General features: G+C 40.2%; 3 protein-coding genes across 6 annotated transcripts; all 3 read left to right on the top strand.

The window, feature by feature from the left end:
- Positions 1 to 701: 701 nt before the first annotated feature.
- LOC120567394 lies at positions 702 to 8,696 on the top strand. 3 transcript variants are annotated; one of them, XM_039814353.1, is made up of 11 exons: positions 702 to 837; positions 1,199 to 1,256; positions 2,944 to 2,958; positions 3,041 to 3,171; positions 3,261 to 3,396; positions 4,232 to 4,513; positions 4,703 to 5,035; positions 5,140 to 5,321; positions 7,140 to 7,241; positions 7,366 to 7,461; positions 7,545 to 8,696. In XM_039814353.1, exons 2-11 carry the CDS (start codon positions 1,205 to 1,207, stop codon positions 7,770 to 7,772), a joined length of 1,557 nt encoding a protein of 518 aa, XP_039670287.1. In that variant the 5' UTR covers positions 702 to 837; positions 1,199 to 1,204; the 3' UTR covers positions 7,773 to 8,696. The 3 variants fall into 3 exon arrangements, with proteins under 3 accessions (XP_039670287.1, XP_039670288.1, XP_039670286.1); XM_039814352.1 differs by having other exon boundaries at positions 710 to 837; positions 1,199 to 1,252; XM_039814354.1 differs by lacking the exon at positions 2,944 to 2,958.
- A 313-nt stretch (positions 8,697 to 9,009) lies between these two features.
- prpf19 (pre-mRNA processing factor 19) lies at positions 9,010 to 14,600 on the top strand. The gene is made up of 16 exons (XM_039813652.1): positions 9,010 to 9,215; positions 9,411 to 9,560; positions 10,424 to 10,500; positions 10,779 to 10,920; positions 11,105 to 11,178; positions 11,291 to 11,356; positions 11,467 to 11,508; positions 11,622 to 11,696; positions 11,821 to 11,896; positions 12,016 to 12,125; positions 12,327 to 12,482; positions 12,591 to 12,660; positions 12,746 to 12,919; positions 13,174 to 13,256; positions 13,601 to 13,706; positions 13,793 to 14,600. The coding sequence occupies exons 1-16, from the start codon at positions 9,197 to 9,199 to the stop codon at positions 13,888 to 13,890; spliced, it is 1,518 nt and encodes a 505-aa protein (XP_039669586.1). The 5' UTR covers positions 9,010 to 9,196; the 3' UTR covers positions 13,891 to 14,600.
- Positions 14,601 to 15,686: 1,086 nt separating this feature from the next.
- On the top strand, positions 15,687 to 25,168 carry tcirg1b (T cell immune regulator 1, ATPase H+ transporting V0 subunit a3b). 2 transcript variants are annotated; one of them, XM_039813650.1, is made up of 21 exons: positions 15,687 to 15,857; positions 17,347 to 17,469; positions 17,866 to 17,944; positions 18,048 to 18,196; positions 18,315 to 18,410; positions 18,534 to 18,595; positions 18,679 to 18,805; positions 18,919 to 19,001; positions 19,439 to 19,532; positions 19,725 to 19,937; positions 20,035 to 20,185; positions 20,326 to 20,465; positions 20,587 to 20,744; positions 20,839 to 20,929; positions 21,036 to 21,154; positions 21,295 to 21,508; positions 22,087 to 22,197; positions 22,278 to 22,370; positions 22,472 to 22,592; positions 22,793 to 22,964; positions 24,297 to 24,390. In XM_039813650.1, the coding sequence occupies exons 2-21, from the start codon at positions 17,353 to 17,355 to the stop codon at positions 24,388 to 24,390; spliced, it is 2,484 nt and encodes an 827-aa protein (XP_039669584.1). In that variant the 5' UTR covers positions 15,687 to 15,857; positions 17,347 to 17,352. The 2 variants fall into 2 exon arrangements, with proteins under 2 accessions (XP_039669584.1, XP_039669583.1); XM_039813649.1 differs by lacking the exon at positions 15,687 to 15,857 and having other exon boundaries at positions 17,353 to 17,469; positions 24,297 to 25,168.
- Positions 25,169 to 25,368: the final 200 nt, after the last annotated feature.

Consider the following 25,368-nt stretch of genomic DNA (forward strand, 5'->3'; position numbering starts at 1 on the left):
ATCAGCAACCGTTCATCCAATGTTCCAAAGGCATATTCTGTTTACTTATCTGATATCATTTTAAAAGGCTAACTGAGAAAACACCTTTTGCAATTATGTAAGCACATAATGTAATCTGAAAACTGCTGCCCTGGTTAAAAAACACAATGCAACTGATCTCAGCTGGTATTCTGTCTATAATGGAGTGGAATTGAAATTTCTAAGTGACCCCAAACTTTTAGTGTGTATGTTGTAGTTGGTCGAGAAGGAGCAAATTGTGTTTGGTATTGGTAGAAACATCAAATCATATTTTATAAGAAAATCATATTGTTTCATACAAAATCTTAATTTGGATTTGTTGAATAAAGTAGGCTAGTAACGCGTAATCTACAATACTTCCATCTAAATTGAGGAGGAGTATTAAGTACAATTGAATGAAAATAGCCTACTTAAGTAAGTAGCCTATAGATATGTAGGCTACTCCAGAAGGCTACGGTGCATTTCTCTGCAGAGAAAATATTTTCACAAGTGAGCACCTATATCCTCGTGTTTTTGTAAATCCCTGAGAACATTTTAGGTTTAGTCTTGACGCACAGCCTGTCTGGCGGATCCTACTTTGTAACTGTAAAATCGCTTGCGTTAGTAGCGTATTTATACCCAGGAACTGGCAAAAATAACGTAAACATGTGACGCACCTTGCGTAGGAGATGCTGAGAATAAAGCCTACCATCGCCATAAATAAAAGAAGGGGGCCAATGCCCATGCGCGCTCTGCAGAGGACGTCGTTATCCTCTTATCTCCGTTCATATAAACATCACAAATATTCAGCGGTGGATTTATTCTTCACACATCGTGCAGGTGAGTTCAGACTAAAGTTGCCACATGTGATCATCTGTATCCTACTACATTATGTAATTGGCGGCCTATGGTCCTCTTTCGCTGTAAATTGTGTTCATCGGCTGGGTAACATGTTGGACACCTGAATGGACATGACTTCAGACAGGGCGTCATGGATAACTATATTATATGACAATATTGATGTTTTTATTTATGTACGTAGTATGAATCGCTTTGCAGAAACATCCACACAATTGTCTTTGAGCTCCCCCTTGTGTGGCGTTGATTGTTGACGCATGTCCCGCGGCTTGTCTTCAGAGGAGGGATAAATGACTCTCTGTCCCTGTGATTGTAGATGAAACAATCTGTTCTGTCTTCACAGGTGAACATGTCCTTCTGTGTCCTGCTCACTGCCCTTTTTGCGCTTCCTCTTGCTGTGGGTAAGTTCTTGAATATAATACCACGTTAAATAACGTTGTAGCTATACGTTGTAACTAATAGCTTAAATAACTGTTGTTGATAATTTACTAATGAATTATATATCAGTTATGCAACACATCTAAGAAGAAATCATGTAGGATGCCAGGTTGTAAAAATCCCTGGTATTAATTTTGATAAACCATCAACTGCATTGGTTTCTCTATTTTTAATAAGAAGTGCAGTTTTCATAGCCTATACAAATGTTTATGAAGTAATTATTAAAGACTCATAGATTTGGAGTTATACAAGTCATCAATAAAGGGTTCTTAACACAGTCTGTCAAATCCACACTTGTAAATGTTTATTTGTTGTTAATAAATGGATTATGGTCCAGATAATCTGCAGCTTTTTGCCCAGAGGTCAAACATTCAAGGGTCATATTTTCAATAAACAAATGGCACTCTAGATTTGTCAGCCTATTAATTGTTAATAAAATCCACTCAAATAATGAGCGGATACTTGCTTTACATTGCTGTTTTTAGGCAGATGTTTAGTGCATAACTGTGCTGATTTAAAGAGCTAAAAAGGCAAGTGTCATACTGGAGGAGGATACATTTCACAACTTGGAAAACTTGTTCATATTGTTGACTTCGAACTGATCTGTAAAGCATTAGTAGTAATAATAATAATGATACCTTATTTGTACAGCACTTTCTTCACAGTTATTAAATGTGTTACAAGAGAAAGGGCTAATAATAAAAACAGGCAAACAGATACTATTAAACAGATTAAAAAGTTAAAACCAGAGAATATAAAATGGCATGGAAAACTACAAGAAACATTATCTTTAAAGTGACTATTATTGCCACTGTTCATCACATCCCCAACCGGCACCGTCAGACAACGCCTACCAAGAGCCTGGGTCTGTCCAAGGTTTCTATACAAATAAAGCTGCCTTGCCTTGCCTTCCTAATAGGGAGTTTTTCCTCGCCACTGTCGCATTGCTTGCTCTTGGGGAATTATTAGAATTGTTGGGGCTTTGTAAATTATAGCGTGTGGTCTAGACCTACTGTATCTGTAAAGTGTCTCGAGATAACTCTTGTTATGATTTGATACTATAAATAAAATTGAATTGAATTGAATTGAATTATTCTTATTATTCTTATTATTATTCATAAAAGCTTTCTTATAAAAGAATGTTTTAATATGTTGCCTGTTTAATCTCAATGAGAAGATTATTCATTACTTGTTTATCAAAACAGAAAATGACACTAAGATTACGAGCTGTAGGCTTAATATTTTTTTCACAGGCAGCCTAGCTTGCCATTAAAAAGGCTGGTACATTTTTTGGCTCCAAACAGAATGACTGTCTGATTTAACCTTGGTTTTTTTTTTTACGTCTTGGGACATCCAGCATTCTATATTAATGAAGCAGGCAAGTAGATTATCTGCTATTAGTGTTATTAGATGTAATCTGCGTAACAGTAATGGAGAACATCCTGTTTTTTGAAGAAAAAAAAAGCGGTCTGAGAATGGACCCTTGGGGAACACCACACCACAAACATAAACACACCTTTACAATGTTATTCTAAGCTCTATTAGAAAGCGGTACTACAATTTCCTCAGTGATATTCTAGTGTATGATAGGTTTTAGCATTATGCTGGACAAAATTATTAATAATTAGATTAATTATGCTCTCCCTACAGGTTGGGTTGTACTGGGTGAGTCAAATGCATCACATATCCTTCACCTACAGAACATATTCTCTGAAGATGATGCTGACTTTCTTTTCTGCTTTTAAAGGTGAAAGAGAAGAAGCCCTGATGGTGTGTGCCGGGAGGGAATTTCGTCTGCCGGTGTACTCAACATCCAGAACAGTGACTTTTACACCAAACGTTGAGGGGCAGAGGCGTGTCCTGCTGGACAAAACCATTGTGAGTGGAAGTGTGTCCGTCTTGGGTTTTTGTTGTACTGTATATGTGTATGTACAGATTCCTTAAACCTATTTCCTGTGCAACTGCAGGTAAAGGACCCGCGTTTCGAGTGGACTAGAGATAAAATGCTGGTCCTGAAAGAAGTCACTCATGGTGATCAGGGACTTTACGCCATCAAATTGTTCTCTGGATTCACCTACGAGACTGTTCGTTTGACTGTTTCAGGTACAATAGTTTCCTCTTATTCTGAAATCCATCCCCTGTATTGTTCACACCGCATCAGCTGCCTCTTTGACTGGCTTGAAATTGATGTAAAAATACTACATTATAAGTAAAAACTAAATTATTTTCAGCAAAATGTACTTAAACTTAAAAGTACTCGTAGTGGCCTCTGTAGTATCGGATATGTTTTTATATTTAGCATTTTTAGATCGTTAATACTGAGAATTGTACCTTTATAGCTGGTCGAGGTGAAGCTAGTTTTACTTTGTATACAATTAGTATGGTTCCAAAATTAGACGTCACGCCCCATTCTCAGGGCTATAAGATACACTGGAGTCAAGAGATGATTAAAGATGAAAGTTATGCTGCAGAAATGTTTATTCATTTTTAGACATTTATTTTTGCTTTGTTTTGAAATATTTTATAAGCTGACCTCTTCTGAATTATTAATATACCATATGAGAAGTTTAAAGGGGAAATGGCTCTTTGGTTGAACTGCTGACAACTCATAGACATCTAAAATGTAAAGGCCACCAAATAGTTTTTTAGTAAGGGATCTCAAGTCAAAAATGTTGGGGACCCATGCTTTATTCTTTAACAATGTGTTCTGTATTATTTAAGTGTATCTGTGTGTTTTTTATGCACAATCGTAATCCCAAAGGTAGTTAATAACCCCAAGTGACAAAGTAGTGAATTAAAAACAACAATATTCTTTCTTAAAAGTATAAAGTTGCATACAATTGTACTTAAGAATAGTACTTGAGTAAATGTACGTAGTTACTTTCCACTACTGCTGATCTACCGCTCTCTCATGGCTTACTCCTTTGTCCTGCTTCAGAGTGCGTTAAGTCCCACCACAGAAACTATGGGGATAAATTTGAGCACATCATCCCTGAAAATGGCTCTCTGCTGGAGTTTTCTCCCCGGGGTGCTCCACCTGAGGCAATGCCAGTTGTGCTGTGGAACCGGACGGACCCTGAGACCAGCGATGTGGGCCGGGGGCGGCTGCGGGGAGGGAAGGTCTGGGTGGCCGAAAGAGTGACGCAAGCGGACCAAGGCAACTACACTGTGAGAGACGGCAACGGGACGGTCCTGTCCCGCAGCACACTCACTGTCCGCGGTGAGCAGACAAAAGATGAGAGGATGAGTTTTAGGAAGCTGACTGATGAATTTATCTAACTTTAGGATCCTGTTATCTATAACATTTATATGTTATCCTTTCCTTTCCTCCCGACACCTTCTCATACCATCACATTTCCTTTATTCTGCACCCCTGTCTCTGTGTTCATGATCCTGCATGTGGGTGCAGGGCACTCCTTCAATGTCACCCGCTTCACAAGGGAGTCTCTTAACCTTCCCCTGTTTCTTCCTGTCCCGCATGCCCACCTCATTTTTACCCCCACCCGCTACCCTGATAAATTGGGGCCTTTTGACCCCAAGCCCCCCCGTGGCCCTGTGCAGCTGATCCGTGAGGGCCATATAATGGACCACGACATGCGCTACAGGGGCCTCATCTCTCTGGGCAGGAACGGCACCATCAATGAGGTTGTGATAGGGAGGTTGTCCTCAAGGCATGATGGGATGTACGAAATCAGAGATGGGGATGGCAACCTGGTATCCTCCACCTGGTTGCAGGTGATCGGTGAGTGACAGCATTGACAGCACCAATTTTTTTGCATGTGAATTCTTCGCTTTCTCACATTCATTCTGACATCCGTCCCGTCTCTGTGTCACCCCTCTCTCCAGAAAAGGGAGGCAGATGGCGAGCACTTCTAAAGACCATTACGGTCCCTTCTGGCATGTTTGTGTCATTGGCTGGTTTTATCCTGTTCATGAGGCGATACCCAAACTGCAGCCTGTCACACATCATCGCTGGCCTCAGAGTAAACCGCACTCCACCAGCCAACCCTCCAAGGATCAACATCCAGGTGAGGAAATCAGGAGAACCGGGTTAGTGGCCCTACTGGCTGAGATGGCTGTGCAGGTAGGAGAATTAATATGTGAGGTTTATACTTTTAGCTTTGTCTCATGTTCTAAAAATAATTCTGGTCCTGGCTAATTTTAGTACTTAGTAGGTCTAGTAGTTACATAAAAGCTTGCCATCTTATACTTGAATTAAAATGTTATTTTGGTCTCAGCATCTTACACAGTGCAGTATTATTTCAATATATTTTCACTTTTTATTATGTCAGGTTGTCTTTATTCGGTTTCCAGATGTTTTCAATCATTTAAAGAAAATCTGAAACACCAAATACAAGAGCCCCTCCCGCAAAATAATTCAGTTGATATATATATATATATATATATATATAATTCTTTATTTAGCCTGGAAGGTTCCAAAGAGATACAAGATGTTTTCTTCCATAGAGTCCTGGTCAAGACGGCAACATAATAATAACATGGGGTGGCAGTAGCTCAGTCTGTAGGGAGTTGGGTTGGGAACCGGAGGGTCGCTGGTCAAGTCCCCATATGGACCAAAGTACGGTGGTGTGCATCAAGGTGCTCTTGAGCAAAGCACCGAACCCCCAACTGCTTGTCCATCGACAGCTGCAGCCCCCTCACTCTGACATCTCTCCATTGGTGCATGTATAGGTATAATAAAGTAGAAACTATAAGTATTATTATTATTTTATAAGCAGTTTCACGTGAAAACATGTTCACATATTAGAGCACATAAACAATTAAACACATTTATGAAATACATGAAAATAAAGTATGTTAATAAAGCATGTATGCATGCAGGTGGGGGGAGAAGAAGTAGTGTTGGCTAGAGTAGTAGTACGCCATGTGGGTGGAACAGATTAAATAACCATATGGCATTAACAGGGCCATTAGAGGACATTACTGCTTTATAAATCTAGGCGTTTGGAGCTTAACCACATATATGATTTAATCCATCTCTTAAAGCTTCCATATTTTTGAATCCTTATGTTGTATGAGAGAGGCTTAAATGCTCCTAAATATGGATCAAGCCTTGTGAGGCCTTGTTTTTGCCAAAATGCTGAGGTTATTTGAGACATGCAAGAGACATACAGGCAGGTGACAAAAATGAACCTGAATAAATGAGTGGAGAAACATAGCAAATGCTGATACGGCCATACTGTGAGGGGTCGCTTAATAATGTGGACTTTGTCTTAGGGCTGGGCGATATGGAGAATATCAAATATCACGATATTTCTGACCAAATGCCTCGATATCGATACTTTAACGATATTGTAGTGTTGACTATTGGTGCTTTCACAAAATATTTACATAATAAGATTTTTCATAAATAATCATCAGTAATGTGTATATTATAACTAAGTGGGTAAAGGTAAATAATAGAAAAGTTACAACAGTCTGGTAAGTTCCGAAAATGACATAACTTTACTGTAATGCAGTCTTTAAAACCAGGAAAAGACACCACTTATGCCATATTACGATATCCAAAATCTAAGACGATATCTAGTCTCATATCACAATATCGATATAATATCGATATATTGCCCCGCCCTACTTTGTCTGTCCAGTAGAGATCCACATACTTCCACAATCTATGACAAGGAGCATTAAGTTGTTCTTGTGGCTTATGGTGGCCAATCTCCTTACTTAATTTGTCACCCATCTGTAGGTAAAAGGTTGTGATAGGACTGCAAAGTTTAGCTATCACCCCCAATAAAACACAAACAAAGTATGTGAGGTAGTTTCACTATAATAATGTATGCGTGCGCTGACTTGAATGTGTTTATGTATGTTTGTCTGTGCAGGACTACAGCCAGCCCAGCACTCCGCCCTCAGGCTGCTACAGTCACTCTCAGCAGCCTGAAACACCAAGAAAATTGACCCCTAGAGCCAGTCCTTCTCATACTGTAAGGTTGATTAACTGAATTAAATGAGTTAGCTGGTTTTGTGTCTTTGCTTAGAATTGTTAATAAGTATTGTGTCTGTGTGCATGTACTGTATGTGCTTGTGTTCTGCCGTTTCTATTTCCAGGGTTACAGTCCCGTTATAAGTACTCCGAGAGCTGAGAACCAGGAAGCACACAGATTGGCAGCTAGGAGCTCCCCTTGTCATAATTCAACTACTGAGGTAACACTACACCCCAGCAGTGAGTATTTTTATGTCACACAGACTCAAGTGTTTTTTAAACACATGTTTTCATCCCTTCATAGGGGGACATATCTCACAACAATGGGGAGGAGAGAAGGATTTCCTTTTCAGTTCCCGGGTCTTCAGACTGCCTCCACTCCTCTGAGGACTGTGTTCAATTCCAGATCAAGAAAGATGAAGATAAAGAAAGGTGGAGCAAATCACAAAGATACTTTTCCACACTGCCACTAGACACGGACACCTCTGAAACCTGCAGTGTGTACACTTCGGAGAAATTGAACTTCTTATAAAACAGAGAATTGGAGCTGAAGGAAGAAGAGGAAACGTAAAGCATGGAGAAACTACAGTATTGGATTCTCAAGTGGAGAAAGCTGTTTTGTACCAGAAAGACCTTACCTGTGCCTTTTGCATATTAGCCTAGTTTTAATGGTTTGGTATCATGTTGCATGTCATTTTTTCGTGTAATTTTTTGAAGCATGAGTTGAGTATAAGGCAAGGCAAGGAAAGTTTATTTATGTAGCACATTTCCGCAACAAGGCAATCCAAAGCGCTTTACATAAAACATTTTATGGACATTTAAAAGGACATTTAAAAAAACAACAATTAAAACAGTCATTAATCATTCCTGTCTCAAATTGCATATTGTTGACACTGTTGATGTTTCTCCTGAAATCTCCTGCTGTTACCTACCTCCAGACCCTCAGGACCAATATGATCTGCACTGAATTTGCTGAGTGTTGGTACGAGTATGTTTGTGATATGATCTCTAGGGCTACATAGAAATAAGAGTTGTGATACAAAGGTTTGCAAAAGGGAATCATTAAGTACTGTACAGTAATAGAGAGTTAGTTGACATGTTTTTCTCCATCCATCATGTTTACCATTCCTAACTGCAACAATTAATGGTCATGTTAAATGTCTGCTCTGCAGTTCAGTGATTTTTTGCAATTATATAGTGTTTTTACCATTGAGGTTATTGTAGTAATAGCTATGTGAAACGTAACATGTTCCACCAAATATTGCAATAGCATATGAATCTGGGAATTCTGTGTACAGGACAATATCTTCACCATCAACATACACCCTAATAACCCTTGTGGTACTTTTTGGACTATCAAAATGTAATCTCCTAAACAATAAAATATATCTTCAACATGCACATTTTATATGAATGTACTGTATGTTTGGCTGTAACTAAATAACTATTATTTTCATTATGGATTAATCTGGATCTTTTTTGTGATGAATTATAGGCTATCAAATGTTGGAAAGTGGCAAATGGCCATCAGGTCCCCAAAGTATAGCTTAACATCCTAAACCCTAAGATATTCAACTTATCCTATCACAATTGAGAAGCTGTAAACATAGAATACTTTGTATTTGTACTTGATAAATCTATTTAACGATTAACCTATTGTCAAAATGGTTGTCAATCAATTATCTGTCTATCTGGTCTTTCAACTCATCATTTCAGCACCGTTTCTTTCCGGCAGTAGAGGGCAGTGGAGCGCATGTGAGGCTTTGGCGCTCGGAGAGACTGGAAGAAAGCGTAGAAGAAGAAGGAGACCCGTTTGTAGCGGCAATGAAAGGACAGCGTGCTACTTCAAATTTGAGCAAAACATAAGTTAAGTGTACATTAGCGATAATAACTATCAAACCACAGGACGAGCATAATTTCACTTTCAGAAGAGACTATAAGGACTTCGTCGGGAAGATGTCTTTGGTTTGTGCAAGTAAGTGAAGTTGAATTGATGTGACGGAGGTAGTTTAGGTTAGCTAGACACCGCGCTAATGCTACTAGCTAGCTAATATAGCTAACGCTAGCGGCCACGCAGAGCCGCCTTATACTTAAGGTTCATCGGTTCTGTTTGTGGTTATTTTATTGTTGGTATCATGTGGTCTTTAAGCTGTAACTGCATTGTATCTAGTCTCCAACGAGGTGCCGGAGCACCCGTGCGTCTCCCCGGTATCCAGCCAGGTGTTTGAGCGCAGGCTGATCGAGAAGTACATCGCAGAGAATGGGACCGACCCGATGAACGGACAACCCCTGTCTGAGGAGCAGCTCGTAGATATCAAAGGTAAAACTACTGGGAGCAGCTGCAGATCTACACCCTGTTGCCAGTTTATTAGATTTAGATTAATGTTACACCTAACTTAAACTAATGCAGTTTAATTACTATAAGAAATTGATATTCAACTGCAACACAAACTACCGGCCCCAAAACGAATGAATGAATGAACGAACGAACGTTTCTTAAAGCGGTTTCAGCAAAACCGGACATTATAACCTTCGTGAAAGTAGGATCAGTTGCAGGGTTGTTGTATGAAACTGCGTTAGTTATAGCGAGGTGTAACGTTACCTGATAACGTGGCACAACTGAGAGAAGGCTTAAAAAAAATATGTCGGTATTATTTGTAACCTTACCAGCCATCATTAGGATAGCGATTAACAGTGCTGCAACTAACGATTATTTTCATTTTTTATTTCTCTACAAAGCCCTTAGTTTATACATTGTAAGAAAATAATGAAAAATGGCAGTCACAATGTCCTAATATTAAATTCACTGTCACATAAAAGAGTTTTTTGGGGTTTTTTTTCATCACAACTGAAAAACGAGAAGTAGGGAATATTTGACATTTTGCTTTAAAGCTTATTAATGGATTATCAAGATAGTTGATTAATGTCAATTGATCTATTGCTTAATTTACCAATTGTTTTAGCTGTCGTGATGTTTAAATGTATGTTTGGGCAAATATCTGATGTTGTACTTGCTTTAAGATGAATCAATGAATCCCCAATAATATAGTATTGTGTGACTCATCCTATCCTGCAGCATGGTTATTGAAACCTCAACAATTACAATAAATAAACAAGACCAACTTAATTATTGAAATAAGATGACTGCTTGTTATGAACATGAGCACCTTTTCTCTTTTTCAGTGTCCCATCCTATTAGACCAAAGGCTCCATCAGCAACAAGTATTCCTGCCATTCTCAAGTCCCTTCAAGATGAGTGGGTAAGTATTGTTATCCTTGGTGGCGAATGAGAATCAAAAACACCGTCATACTGTAAATGTGAATTTCTTTTTTGAACTAACGGGTGACTTACAATTAACGGTAGTAAAGCTTAGGTGGATCAGGATGTACCAATATTTTCACTGACCGTTTGTTTAAAATTTATGAGGCAAGTTGATAATTGCTAAAAAGCAACAAAATATAACCGTAGCTTAGGGCCGCTTTTTCCTTCTTTTTTTATATTGATTTTTAGAACATGAGAACCTGTTTTCTCTTTTAGGATGCCGTTATGCTTCACAGCTTCACCCTGCGGCAACAGCTGCAGACTACTCGCCAAGAACTGTCGCATGCTCTCTACCAACATGATGCTGCCTGCAGAGTCATCGCTCGACTCACCAAAGAGGTCACTGCTGCGAGAGAAGGTGGGTTGAGAGCAGTTTGTGTGTCCTCTATTTGAGGACAGAATAATTCCGCTTGTAAAGCACATAGGATGGCTCTTATAGGGTCATTAAAGTCTTTCCAGAATCTGCCCCGCACCAACATGACCTCAAAGATAATATTGTGAGAGCATGTTTTTCTGACTATCGGTCTATTTCCTTTTTACAGCTCTTGCCACACTCAAACCCCAGGCTGGATTGGTTGCCCCCCAGGCAGTCCCCGCCTCTCAGCCAGCCGCAGCAGTGAGTGATTGACTTTTAATTCCAGTCGATAAGATACTGAACAGAAATGCTCATCGTAATCTTTTTTTGTACTTCCTCCTAACAATCTCTATTTCTGCCTTCTGTATCTCAGGGTGCTGGTGGAGAGCCCATGGAGATTAGTGAACAGGTGGGAATGACCCCAGAGATCATCCAGAAGGTAAAAAGGTTTTCTTTTATCTACATAAATTGTTATTTGGTCATTAGCTTTTTTTTTTTTTTTTTTTGCAAGTCTAAAATGTGTTTCAATATGCCTTTTTCTGTTTGCAGCTCCAAGACAAAGCTACTATCCTCACTACAGAAAGAAAGAAGGTATTATATTTCTCTTTTATTTAGCTACTTAATGCCCATTTCTGTCATATCTCACTGTTATGATGTAATTTACACTCATGCTCCTTTTTAACTGATTTACTGTATTTTTCCAGAGAGGAAAAACTGTCCCAGAGGAGCTTGTTAGAGCTGAGGATCTCAGCAAATACCGCCAAGTGGCCTCGCATGCTGTAAGCATAGATTTCTGTCTTGAGTATAAATTACATTCTTTCCCCCATTTAATCAGAGAGCTGAAACTGTGATTATTGAATTGATGTACATAGTGTCAACATCCTATCTCTGTGATGTCTTTAGGGTCTTCATAGTGCCAGCGTCCCTGGTATTCTGGCTCTGGATCTGTGTCCCTCAGACACCAACAAAGTTCTCACCGGTACATTGATTTCATCCAATGCTCGGCTGCATCTTTCAATTTTAAACATTTTTGTGATTTTGTTTACACGCTACAAGTTGAGGACTTATAGTTGATATCGACCCTCTGGTGTTCTTCAGGTGGAGCTGATAAGAACGTGGTGGTGTTTGACAAGAGCGAGGAACAGATTGTTGCAACACTTAAGGGTCACACCAAGAAGGTCACCTCTGTCATTTATCATCCATCCCAGGTAACCTTTTCTTTGTTTCAAACATCAACCGGTCCAGTCTTACTCCAACAAACAAATCCTGTGACTGCACTCTTCACAAAAGTGAAGAAACTGTTTGAATTATTAAAACACAGGTTAAATATGATTGGTTATTCTTACTCATTGTTTGCTCCTTTTTTTTTTTTTCATCCCTCGCCCCCTTGCTGTCTCACCCCCCCACAGTCCGTGGTCTTTTCTGCGTCTCCAGACAACACCATCCGTGTGTGGTCCGTCGCCGGGGGTAACTGTGTCCAGGTTGTGCGTGCCCACGAGGCAGGTGTCACTGGACTCTCTCTACACGCTACTGGGGACTACCTGCTCAGCTCCTCTGAGGATCAGGTGTGTGTGTACTGACAGACCGTAAGCTATATTTAACACTGAAGTAAAAGTGATCTCTTCACTGGTTAACCGCACTGACTTCTTTTTTTTGTTCTCGCTGTTCTGCAGTACTGGGCCTTTTCTGATATCCAGACTGGTCGAGTCCTCACCAAAGTTACTGATGAAAGTGCTGGCTGTGGTAAGTGCCTCTATGTAAACTGTTTGGCAGTCTTAATATGAGTCTTCCTGTTCCAGGTGGTAATGTTTCTGTCTACCCTCTACAGCTCTAACCTGTGCTCAGTTCCACCCTGATGGTCTTATTTTTGGCACTGGGACGGCTGATTCCCAAATCAAGATCTGGGATCTGAAGGAGCGCACCAACGTGGCCAACTTCCCAGGCCACTCTGGCCCCGTCACCTCCATTGCTTTCTCTGAGAACGGATACTATCTGGCCACAGGTTAGAACTGCTATTTTTACAGTGTTGCTGCTAATCTTCGATGTGCACGTGTTCTACACTGGGTTGCAAAGTTGCAAAAACAGTTAGGGATATCAAAAAATTGCACACACGTTACATTAACTTGTACACTGGCCTACAATATCTTAAAAACGCTACTAGCATCTTCAGCCCTTGTTTTTGCACTAAAGGGATCTGGAACTGTATATGTAATTGTTTGAAATACCCTAACATCGATGTCTGGTGCTGTGCTCCAGGTGCCCAGGATAGCTCTCTGAAACTGTGGGATCTGAGGAAACTGAAGAACTTCAAGACCATCACTCTGGACAACAACTATGAGGTAGGAAATTGCGGGTACTTCTCCTATGAAAATGCTCATTTCTATACACTAAATATGAAGCTAAAAGCATAAAGACTGGAAACCATTTATTGGCCTGGCACAGTGACATGCATCTTGCGCCAACTCCAGGAAGTCACTGAAGCCAAAGAGAAATAGTTACAGCATGTAACCTGTAAAATCTTAACTTGGTGCCTTTTTACATTTCTGCTTGTGTACGAGTTAAACAAACGAGAAAGAATGGATTTTTTTTTTTTTTTTTTAAACGGTGCCATTCCTCTGTTATCCAGTCTCTTATCCCTCTGTGCTTCTGAATCTCATCACTGTGTGTTTGTTCTCTCTCTCAGGTGAAGTCCCTTGTGTTTGACCAGAGTGGAACCTACCTGGCTGTTGGAGGGTCTGACATCCGTGTGTACATCTGCAAACAGTGGTCTGAGGTCCTCAACTTCACAGGTGAGGCCGAAAGAGTGTGTGTGTGTGTGTGTGTGTGTGCGTGCTGAGGAAGTAGCAGAGTTTTGACCTTGCCTTTGTTATTGTAGACCATACAGGATTGGTGACCGGAGTGGCCTTTGGAGAGAACGCTCAGTTCCTCACCTCTGCAGGAATGGACCGGAGTCTCAAATTTTACAGTTTGTAGAAAAGGATACATTTTTGGATTAAGGGAGGACACTTTAGAGGAGGATAGACTGGTCTCTATGTCTGAGCAGTCACTGTCGTGGACACAGACCTGTAATTCTTAGAAAAGGATGAGAAAAAAAATCACTGCTAACTTTGCTTCATTAGTTTTAGTCCCCCTGTTCAGGAATGAGACCCTAAAAATTGTCTGCTATATGAAACTACAGCAACATGGTTAGGATAACATGTTTGTTGGCATTGTTAGTCCAAAATGTAAATGTTAACTGAGATGCAGAAGCCAGTGAAATGTTCCTGTCTGATTTTCTAGCAATTATGATTTTACTGTTTTTTTTTTTTTTTTTTGTGTATGTGTGTGGGTTTAAAGTTGCTTGGAATACAACTCCAAAGTGTTGTAGTACACTGTTGGGGACTAAAGTTGGTGTGACAACAATCTGCTTTGCTTCTTAATGTAGACCTTCTTCATTACAGTCTATTTAGGGTAAGATGAAAATACATCTGTAGAAAGGTGCAGTACAACTAAGCGAAAAAATAAACTGGTGTATGAGATATATGCTCCTCTGAAAAAAAGTCTTGTTTAACCTCCCTTCACTTTAATTTCCTCTTTCATTTGTTCCATTTAAACTTTTGTCTTTTTCCAATTGTATATTTCTCATTACTTGCTATTTTACCTGTCGCAACTCTGACCTTTTTACAATAAAATGAAATATCTTTTCTATTGCCATTCATTGGTTTGTCAGATCAAGAACAAGGTCACTTGTGGATTCTCTGCAGTAATTAGGATTCCACTGTACTTGTACTTAAATTCCCACCACTGCACTCCAAGGTGTGTTTTTCCTCAATGTTTGAGCTTCACCGCAAAATGATGTATGTGTAGTTTAACAACCGAAAGCTGTTTTAACATTGAGAAGATTATGTGCTCACCTTGTTTATGAGATATGACATTACAACTAGTTTAGAAGCCAATCTTGGTTCAGGAAAGCCTCTAACACAAGTTTGACATGGATCTTTGAAGCAACCACTACACATGCACTGACAATTGACTATAATATAATAAGAAGAAGATGTCATGTTAGGGATCACAAAGTAATTTCACTTTTTTGTGGGAAAACCCATATCGCACAAATAGTTCCAAGCTTAATATTACCAGTGGTAAAATGTAACAACGTCCACTTAAGTACTGTACTTATGAACAATTTGTAGGTACTTGTACTTGAGTATTTCAATTTTCTGCAACTTTGTATATTCCACCACATTTCAGAGAGAAATATTGTACTTTTAACTGCACTGCATTTACTGACAGCTGGAGTTACAGGTCAAGATTTAACATAAAACCCAAGATCAGTGTGCATTCTTGTAAACAGTATATTAATTAGCTATACCTGGACAATTAACACTGAGTGGGTTCATGGACTTTTGTATATCCATACTGCAAGGCCATGTTAAACCCCCAAGGCACGCATTTTGAGGTTGTCACGTCACTCTATTCTATTCTAAAGGCATCCGTTTTCTCGAGCACTTGATAGGAAGTAGTGAATGAGGGATTAAGGTAGTCCCAGTCATGCTTTAATGACAGTCATATGCCACTCATATCATTATGGTGTCGCTTAGCAACTGAAGTTACTGTTAGCAAATCAAACTAGCTACTCCACGCATATTATCTATAAAATAATATAACATCGACTCATCCAAACAACGACAAACGTTTAACGTTACGTTATTTACCGCCATTTAATGAACCGAGTGAAAGATCTCGACCCCTCGTGGCCAAATGAGAGACGAACGCCAACGGTCACGTGAGGCTGCAGCAACGTGACCAAACGGGAAGTGAGACACAAAACCAAAACCGAGCAATTCTGATATACACGTCTGGTTTGTCCCGTCAACAGTCACCGGTCTGTCCCTCGGTACGGAGCTGGACAGCCTGAATCACAGCAGGTTGGAGTCCAGCGGGATTTAGGAAGCAGACAGGTGAGATATTTCATATTTAGCGTCATTTTGTTCTGTTTTCTACTTCTATCCACCGCTATTGTCATGCCATAAAATGAAACCTTTTTCCTTTACGGAATTCCCCGAGCCAATCAAGACAGTCCTTCCTTTTACTAGACTGGGTAAACCCAGCCCGATCTGCCGGCGATTTGATTTCGCCCTGCAGCTCTTAAAAGATTGAGCTTGGTCTGGTGATAGCCAGACTATTCTTTTATCTTATCGTACATCTTCTGTGTGATTGGCATTCTTTCAGACTTCAGACTCATTAGCATATGGCATGCCATTAGAAACGAAACTTGTTGCCCTAATTCTGATGATTATGGCAAAAAACTAATTGTAGACAGACATTACAGAGGTGAAACAGCTGGGGTTATTCGTTTTTTTTTAAAAAAAAAGGCCAAAGTTCCTTCAGATATATTTTTTTCTTTGTATAACGTTACTTGCATTTTTACGTTTTAAGTCATGTTTCCTTTTAATGTTTAGGTAACACCTAGTCTTCATGAATGTAATAACACATGTACTCCTAGCTATTAAGTTTTTTTCATATTGTATTATGTTCTGTTACTTGTGTTTTTTTTTATTGTGAACGCTTTTATTGCGTCTATTTTCAGTAATTTTAGTGGTTTTGGGAAAGATTTTAAGACATAAATTGTAAAAATAAGGAAGATAGTGGGATAGGGTTTTTAAGTTTCATTTCTGCTGTTTTTTATTTGTAAGATGTCCTTGGCTTTTGCTGCTTATTCTTTTAGGGATTGTGTGCATGGTATGTGTGATTGTGTGTGCTGTTTTCTATGACATCAGGGACCATGTTGGAAATGAGTGTTTGCACTTTATGTCATCCTTTGGATTGTTTGTCTTCTATATCCATGAATAAAATCAATCAAAACTAAGGCAGCATGACATTACTGAGGTTAGTCTGTATATAACACAATACAGCTCAACAGCACCACAAACTGCAGCCTCCAAAATGACGACAACGTTGAATCTTCTCTGAAACAGAGATCAACAAAAATCAGAATTTTATAACCTTCGTAAAGGTACACGTAGGATTTATTGCAGAACACTTGTAGTTTTACCAAAGTGGATTTAATAACCTGGCAACTGTATATTTCTACATGTAGCTATATATTTTTTAGTGTATTGAAGAGGGATTGAACTCAAATGAACGAAACTGAGCATGTAATATTGGCAGAAACATTTCTGTGCAAGAATTGAACTCCCACCTGATCGTCACAGACAGGAGGAATTAATGCTTCCCTTTTCTTCAGTTTCCACCCATAAGCTTCTGCATTGTCACTGGGAGGCTTTTATTGTCCTAACTAAAAATAAATGCCCTCTGTTAACATTCTTTAAACCGTTTACTGCCTCTTTTCTCTTCACTTTCTCACCAATACCCCTCTTTCCACTATAAACTGCAGTACTTTGGCTATGTTGTCAGGGAAAACATTAATTTGGACATGTTTCTGTGCAGGCAGTTATGGGCTCCATGTTTCGCAGTGAGGAGGTGTGCCTGGTGCAGCTCTTCCTTCAGTCCGGCTCGGCCTACAATTGTGTCAGTGAGCTGGGAGAACTGGGCCTGGTTGAGTTCAGAGATGTGAGTAACATAAACTCTTGGTTCGCGATCATGTGGTGAAAAGCTCAGAAATGGAGGCCCAATAGCATCGTAAACTAGTCAGCTACTGTTTGGGCCAGAATACCATGTGGAACTACTTTGCCTCCTATTAAGCCTAAATGCTTTTGAGTTGGCTCATATCAGAAGCCACTGATCATCCCTCTCATTCTCAAAACAACCCAGAGCACAGTAACTGATCGGTTTACAACTCAATGTGATTATCTTATGAAGTCACTTTGGAATCTGCAGCATTTCTAAATCATTTAGAGCTTAGATGAGATGGTGAACTGATGGTTGCTGTGAGTCACTGTGAAACACAGCAAATCATTGTCATAAGATGTACATGAGTAACCTTTTTCCTCTGCTCTGATGTTTTAGTTAAATCCAAATGTGAACGCCTTTCAGAGGAAGTTTGTCGGCGAGGTTAGACGATGCGAGGAACTTGAGAAAACTTTAAGTAAGTATTGACTCATTGTTTCCCACCTATATTTTCGTCCATGTTCTTTATTTGTTAGTTTGGATAAGATTCTCCTTCCTTACGTTCTTTATCTGGCCCTCAGGCTTCCTGGAGCAGGAGATCAATCGCTCCCTGTCTCCACCCTTGCAGTGTCCCCTCCCTCCTCCATGCCCGACACCTTTGGCCCCTCAGCCCCGTGAACTCATCACCATAGAAGAGGAGTGCGAGAGGCTGGCCCGAGAGCTCAAAGAGGCGAGCGCTAAAAACAAGGCTGAGATGATAAATGAAAAGCCTCTGTTATCTCATTAGTACACCATCAAAAAAGGTTGAGTTTATTGGCCTGACAGTTTTTTTTTTTGTGTCTCACCAGGTGTCCAGGAACAGAGACAGCCTGCGGGCTCAGCTGACCCAGCTCAGCCAGTACCAAGGAGTCCTGACCAGGACGCACTCTCTCACAGCCTTACAGGTGGGACAAACTACATTTCTGCAAACATTCCTGCATCATGTATTACCTTTTCTTTAGATATGATGCTGGTGTGAGCAAACTGTTTGCACACTAAAACTAACTAATGTTGGCTTCACCTCACAGGCACCACCACCTGTACTGGAAAGCCAAGGTCTGTTTGATAACCGCCAAGATGTCCACCTCAGGTAGATTCATTTTCTAAGATGTCCATTATGTGTTTAATGTTTTTTATCGGTGTTTAACGCTGCATTGCCTCTCTCTTTCTTAGTTTCGTGGCAGGAGTGGTCCATCCTTGGAAGGTCCCCTCGTTTGAACGGTTGTTATGGCGGGCATGTCGCGGTTACACCATCGTGGATTTCAGAGAAATGGAGGATCGACTCGAGCATCCGGTCACGGTGGGAACTGGGAGACCGAGAGAGGGGATCGTGGTTGAGAGATAGATATGGAAGTTATTTGTGCGACAGGGGATAGTCTCTGATCATTCCGTTTGCTGTTTCTTCGTTTGCAGGGGGAAATGGTGCAATGGACAGTGTTCCTCATCTCCTATTGGGGAGATCAGATCGGACAGAAGGTCAAGAAGATATGTGATTGGTGCGTAAACCTGTGCATTCGTTAGATTTTTTTATTATTATTATTAACTTGTGAATTTCCACACTAGGGTTGGGCAGTAATACGGTATACCGCGGGGTCTTAAAAATAGCAACGGTATCAGTTTCAATACCGTCATTAAAACAAATGCAATGCACTTATATAGGAGACAAGGAGACAATTAAATATTAAATATAATTCATGTAATTATGTGTGGTTGTCATCACGTGACAGTGTGGAGGAGAAAGTAGTTTTTTTGTTTGTTATGTTATTATGGTTTCAGTATTAGTGTTTGGTATTCAGTTTCTGAACGTTTGAAAATAGGGAGGAAGTTTGACGGTATCAAAATTTGGATACCGCCCAACCCCTATTCCACACTACAATGTCTGTTGAACCTGTTGAACATCTTTTGATTCCCCACCCCACCCCCACCCCCACAGCTTTCGCACACAGACATTTGCATACCCTGAGAGCACTGCTGAGAGAGAGGAGATTCTCCAGGGACTTCAAAGCAGAATTGAAGATATCAAATCAGTAAGTGTAGCTGTTTATCAAAGCACAGAGCACTATCTGTTGAACACTGATACAATCACCAATGCCCAGTCTTTTGTAATGTCTGTATCACACTTACTCACAAATACTAGAAAGCACAAAAATAGCAGTAATGTGTTTTTTTTCTTCTTCTGCTCAGTACTTCTAAAACCCTCTCATTTACCTCTACTTCAGGTCTTGTCACAGACCGAGTCCTTCCTGCAGCAGCTGCTGATGCGGGCGGTAGCTGTGTTGCCCCAGTGGAAGGTGCGTGTGCAGAAGTGTAAGGCGGTCCAGATGGTTCTGAATCTCTGCAGCCCCTCCGTCACAGACAAATGCTTGATCGCTGAGGCCTGGTGTCCCGTTGACAAGCTTCCTGAACTGCAGAGCGCTCTGAGAGAGGGAGGGGTAAGACAAAGGCAGACTCGACATGAATAAATAAGTAAACGCGCCTAATTTCTCACTCTCTTCATCTTTTTCCCTCACCCTCTTCTCCGTTCCTCAGAGAAAGAGTGGCAGTGGTGTCGACTCTTTCTACAACCGCCTGCCTTCCTCCACCGCTCCACCTACCCTGTTTCCCATCAACTCCTTCACAGCTGGTTTCCAGAACATTGTTGATGCCTACGGAGTGGCCAGCTACCGTGAAGTCAATCCAGGTGCGTCTGCTGCACACCGCTAAAAAACGTTTCTTCATTGAAAGAAAAAAAGGACATGTCAGATGTTCAAAGTAGAATCCAGAACATGCTCAACTTCACATGTATTTTAAGTCAAGTCTTGTCTCATTGTGTCAATGCAGCGGTGTACACTATAATTACGTTCCCCTTCCTGTTTGCTGTGATGTTTGGGGATGTGGGTCATGGTTTACTGATGACTGTGGCTGCCCTCTGGATGGTCCTTGAGGAGAAGGACCCTAAACTAAAGAGCAACACCAATGAGGTAATTTAGGGGATAGTCACTCACACTGCAATCACCTGTCAAACACAAGAGCTGGAACGTGATTTCCACCTTGCAAATGAAATAGTGAAATGAAGTTGTTACCTGTCCCTGCGTGTTTCAGATCTGGAGGATGATGTTTGGAGGACGGTATCTGATTCTGCTGATGGGACTCTTCTCTATCTACACGGGGGCCATTTACAACGAGTGCTTCAGCAGAGGCCTCACTACCTTCAACTCAGCGTGGCACGTCGGCCCGATGTTCGAGAAGAACATTTGGAAGTGAGTACATGTCATACGTCTTTTTTTGTTTTCTCCAATCTCCACACATGCTGTTTCTTGTCCATCTTACCTAATAGTATTTTATTTCTTTCAGTTCATCAGTCCTCGCTGGGAACCAGTACTTGTCCATGGATCCCAATGTGTCTGGTGTTTTCACCAGCCCCTATCCATTCGGCATTGACCCGGTACGGCCGTCACACTCATGAACCCGACTCCATTGTCTTTCAAGCTGTCACCTTGTTTGTCACTGCATCCGTCCTCATTCTCTTTTGCTTTGCGCGGTGGTGTCAGGTCTGGGGGCTGTCCAACAACAAACTAACGTTCCTTAATTCGTACAAGATGAAGATGTCAGTCATCATCGGTGTCATACACATGACTTTTGGAGTCTGCTTGTCATTCTTTAACTACTGGTAAGCAATCACGTTTTACTTTTTTGTTGGCGTGTGTTGTGTGTACACCTCCATTCTGGTGTCTTTCCATATTGATTCTGCCTTGGCTTCACATATCCTCGTTTGGTGCTCTCCCTTGTCGTCGTTTGTGTTTTCTCCAGGCACTTTGGTCAGATAAGCAGTGTGTTCTTTGTGCTGATCCCTGAGCTGTTCTTCATGGTGTGTCTGTTTGGCTACCTGGTGTTCATGGTGGTCTTCAAGTGGATCGCCTACACTCCCGCCCAGTCCAGAATCGCTCCGAGTATACTTATCCACTTCATAGACATGTTCCTCTTCACAGACAACCCTGAGAACCCAAAGCTCTATGAAGGACAGGTGTGTGGTTTGTTGATTTCCCTAAAAGAAAGAGATCAGTGTTTTAAGTCATGTTCTACAAATTATGCTATAGTTTTTATATTGATAAATGCATTTTCCTATGTATGAAAATCACCTCAAAGATTCCTGAAACTTGGTTGAGACATCACAGTGAACATTTAGTGTAACATTATCGTATGTCAATATTAGGTTTGCAAAATTCCAGGAATATTCAAGATGAAAACTTTTCATGGGAATAAACAGGAATTTATGGGGAATATATGGGAAATAACGGGGGTGGGGTGTTTAACAATAAAGAATAAATGGAAATAGATTGATTAAAACTTCTTAATTAGCATGCTCAATCAAGCTACATTGGATGCTGGAAAATAATCTGTACACGTGATGGAAGAGTGCGCTGCTGAATGCAGTGCATGGTTACAATTCAAGTTAATAGGCATACTTTTAACCAAAACATGCCATAAGACTGTATTCCCCCAGAAACCAGTGAACATCTTGAAAGTAGAAATAACAATTTGCAGAACGAGCATGTGTTGCTTAAAAGCGTAACAGCCAGTCTTGTCTCTCTTCATGTGCAGATTGTGGTGCAGAAGACCCTGGTGGTGCTGGCCCTGTGCTCTGTCCCGGTCCTCCTGCTCGGGAAGCCCATGTACGAATACATCACATTCAAGAGAAGACTGCGTCATGTAGTGAGTGTGTGTTTGACTGAACTTTGACCCTTATTCTAAAATTGGATGTCTTTTCTGACGGGATTTCTGGTTCTCCACAGCATCAGGAGGAAGAAAGACATCCCCTGGTGGTCGATGAAGGCTCCATCAACACTTGTCAGGGGGAGGTGGAGGGAGGAGCTGCTGAGGAGGAGGCAAGAGAGAAGCCTGAATAACTTAATTCACTAAACAGACCAAATACAGTCAGAGATGTGTCGTTGTGACTCTGTAAGTGTTTAATCTGTGCTGTCTGCAGGAGTTTGATGCTGCAGATGTGTTCATGCATCAGGCCATCCACACCATAGAGTACTGCTTGGGCTGCATCTCCAACACCGCCTCTTATCTCCGACTCTGGGCTCTCAGTTTGGCGCACGCACGTTAGTGGCACCCATACTGATACACACAAACACGATATACATGTTCATACTCACATGATGCACATACACAGACAGACTTCCTCTCTAAAACCAAACACACTCATACTATTTTTTTTTTTCTTCCACCAGTTATTCACATGCACATGATTTTTACCAAGCATTGATGGCTGTCTGACAGTGAGTTATTTGTGTCTCCACAGAGCTGTCAGAGGTGTTGTGGGTGATGGTGATGCGTATTGCGCTGAGGTGGCAGGGATATGTGGGATCTGTAGTCCTCTTTGTGGTTTTTGCCTTCTTTGCTATGTTGACTGTCTCCATCCTGCTGGTTATGGAGGGACTCTCAGCCTTCCTGCACGCGCTCCGTCTTCACTGGTAAGGATGGGAGGGAGGAGAAGACAAAGGGAAAAATGTGTTGTTAAACAATACTAATAAGTAGGCTAAATATCTGCACTGAGTAAAATCTTTGATAGCTTTTTGCTTTAGTCCATGTTTAAGGCGGTTAGTTAGTCAGGTATGTTATTTATGGACCTATAAGACACCAAAAACACAAACATTAGTCAGACATTGACCAGTACATTGTCTCCTGTCCCAAGCTGCCACAAGAAAAGGTTTCCTTCCTAAAACACAACTCCAGTTTTGATTATCATCTAACCAGTAGAACTCATCAGAAATGGACATTTTACTAAAAAGTGTAGCTCTTACATCTGCATACATTGAACAATAAACCATGAAATGCGCTTCATCTTTAGTCTCCCCTAAATCACATAAATTGTAAAGTGTGTCTGCTTCTAATGGCCAATGCAATGTACCTCAACAGAACTGTGCACACACAAATCTGCTTCACATAAGGCTCTACACTGTAGTCATTTTTCATCAGACAATATGTTTGTAATTTAGGTTTGTAACAAACACCTTCCTCATGGATAAAGAGTCCTGGGATTTACTATCAAAGTTATCCAGATCATTAATAATAATAATAATAATAATAATAATAATACATTTTATTTAAAGGCGCCTTTCTCAGCACTCAAGGACACCGTACAGGGATACATAAGACATTTAAAAGCAGCAAAAAATCTATAAAAAAAAAAATAGAAACAACAGAAATTTAGTAATACATTCACAGAGTCTCTTTACACAGGTTTATCATTTTCATATTGGTGTACACATTGCACTGTTAACATTTCTTCACCTGATAAATGCGTGGGAGGTAATAAATATGCTCAGCAAAGCTCATGGCAATCTTCCTATTTGATTGAGTTATGCATTCTGCATGCAAAGTTGACTTTTTGGATTAAGGGTGCTCAGGGAGGCTCAAAATTGTGCTCAGTACATTTCATAGCCGTCTGCACATTACATTTTGATATTTGTTGTGTGTAAATGGAAATGTTTGCCTCATGATGGTGCTAGAGAAGAGATTCAGAGGTCACCAAAACATTCATTTAGATCGATGAATATCCACATTTAGTTTTCTTTCTTATTTTAATCCATTTATGGATTTAAAACAGGGGTACCATTAACAAAGGTCAGAGCAGCACCAAATCAATAATTTCTAAATAAGAAATTATGTTCAGCTTTATGTCCACTGTAGAATAAACTGGACAGGATGAGTGGTGAAGAGATGTATGGGAATGGAGTGGACGGACAAAAATGGATTATGTAGTTTGTATAATTGCATGTTGACTTTGCTTCTCTCTCTTACAGGGTGGAGTTTCAGAACAAGTTCTACAGTGGATCAGGCTACAAGCTGAGCCCTTTCTCTTTCTCATATCTGATCAATCCATCAGCTCCAATATGATCGGCAAAACCCTTTCTTAGGATTGCCAAATGGTTATGTTAACTTATGTATATTATTGAGGACTACAACTACACACATCAGAATGACTTTGTCTCCCTGTCTTAACAATGGTGTTCTAACGCCTGTAGGCTATGAATGGTTTAATTGACTTGCACAATGATCACAATGCTAAAGACTGTTATTTTTGCATCAGTAGAATGAGAATGAGCCCTATATAATGAATTATAATTGCATTATATGAAATGAAAAAATATACTTTTGTATCCCCTTTCTAATTTTGTTTCACTATCAGTGTTATGCACTGCTTTTTAATTAATCCTTTAGTAACGCAAAAAATAGTTATTAAGTTTTCACTGTATGAACATGTATTAAAGACATAAATTATGAAAAGGGAAAACACACCATTAATGATTGTTCTGCAGTTTAAGGGAAGGTATGAATGTTGAATTGGTATATGTATTGTGCTTTGATAAGTAGGATTCTTCAAATGATATCAGGGAGTTATCTTAATGATTTTCATGAGCCAAAGATACTTTTCCCTCATTGTTATGTCTTCCAAGCACACAGAAGTATTCATTGGTAGCAAAAGTTTTTTCAGGTGCCTTACTGGAACTGACTGCTTGTTTATCCATTAATTCTTTTGGGCAGATTGTAACCTCCATTATCATGCCACTATTTTGAACAAAACTCTGCTTGGACATTTCTCTTTTTTTCTGCCTGTTTGCATTGTAAAATTTATCAAATTTGAACTGAAATTAAATACAATTTTCTTGTTTAATCTCATTGTGGGAAGCCATTCACTGAACAGGCTACCTTACCTGTTGTGTAGTCACACTATTTACTGTCACGTATGTCGCTAACTAATTTATGAAGTTACGAGTGATGGAAGAAGTATTCAAATCCTTTACTTGGGTGTAAGTATAAGAAGTAATACCACAATGTAAAAAAATAGGTCATTACGAGTAAGAAATCTAGCAT

The sequence above is a fragment of the Perca fluviatilis genome, chromosome 10, assembly GCF_010015445.1.
Source record: "Perca fluviatilis chromosome 10, GENO_Pfluv_1.0, whole genome shotgun sequence".
Taxonomy (NCBI): Eukaryota; Metazoa; Chordata; class Actinopteri; order Perciformes; family Percidae; genus Perca; species Perca fluviatilis.

Coding starts and splice junctions, on each gene's coding strand:
- LOC120567394 (XM_039814352.1), top strand. CDS start 735: ATGCCCATGCGCGCTCTGCAGAGGACGTCGTTATCCTCTTATCTCCGT. Junction 3,172..3,260: donor TCCTGCTGGACAAAACCATT/GTGAGTGGAAGT, acceptor GTGCAACTGCAG/GTAAAGGACCCGCGTTTCGA. Junction 7,462..7,544: donor GTCATAATTCAACTACTGAG/GTAACACTACAC, acceptor ATCCCTTCATAG/GGGGACATATCTCACAACAA.
- prpf19 (XM_039813652.1), top strand. Junction 11,357..11,466: donor CCCCAGAGATCATCCAGAAG/GTAAAAAGGTTT, acceptor TTCTGTTTGCAG/CTCCAAGACAAAGCTACTAT. Junction 13,707..13,792: donor TGAGGTCCTCAACTTCACAG/GTGAGGCCGAAA, acceptor TTGTTATTGTAG/ACCATACAGGATTGGTGACC.
- tcirg1b (XM_039813650.1), top strand. CDS start 17,353: ATGGGCTCCATGTTTCGCAGTGAGGAGGTGTGCCTGGTGCAGCTCTTC. Junction 19,002..19,438: donor GTCAAGAAGATATGTGATTG/GTGCGTAAACCT, acceptor CCACCCCCACAG/CTTTCGCACACAGACATTTG. Junction 22,965..24,296: donor CACGCGCTCCGTCTTCACTG/GTAAGGATGGGA, acceptor TCTCTCTTACAG/GGTGGAGTTTCAGAACAAGT.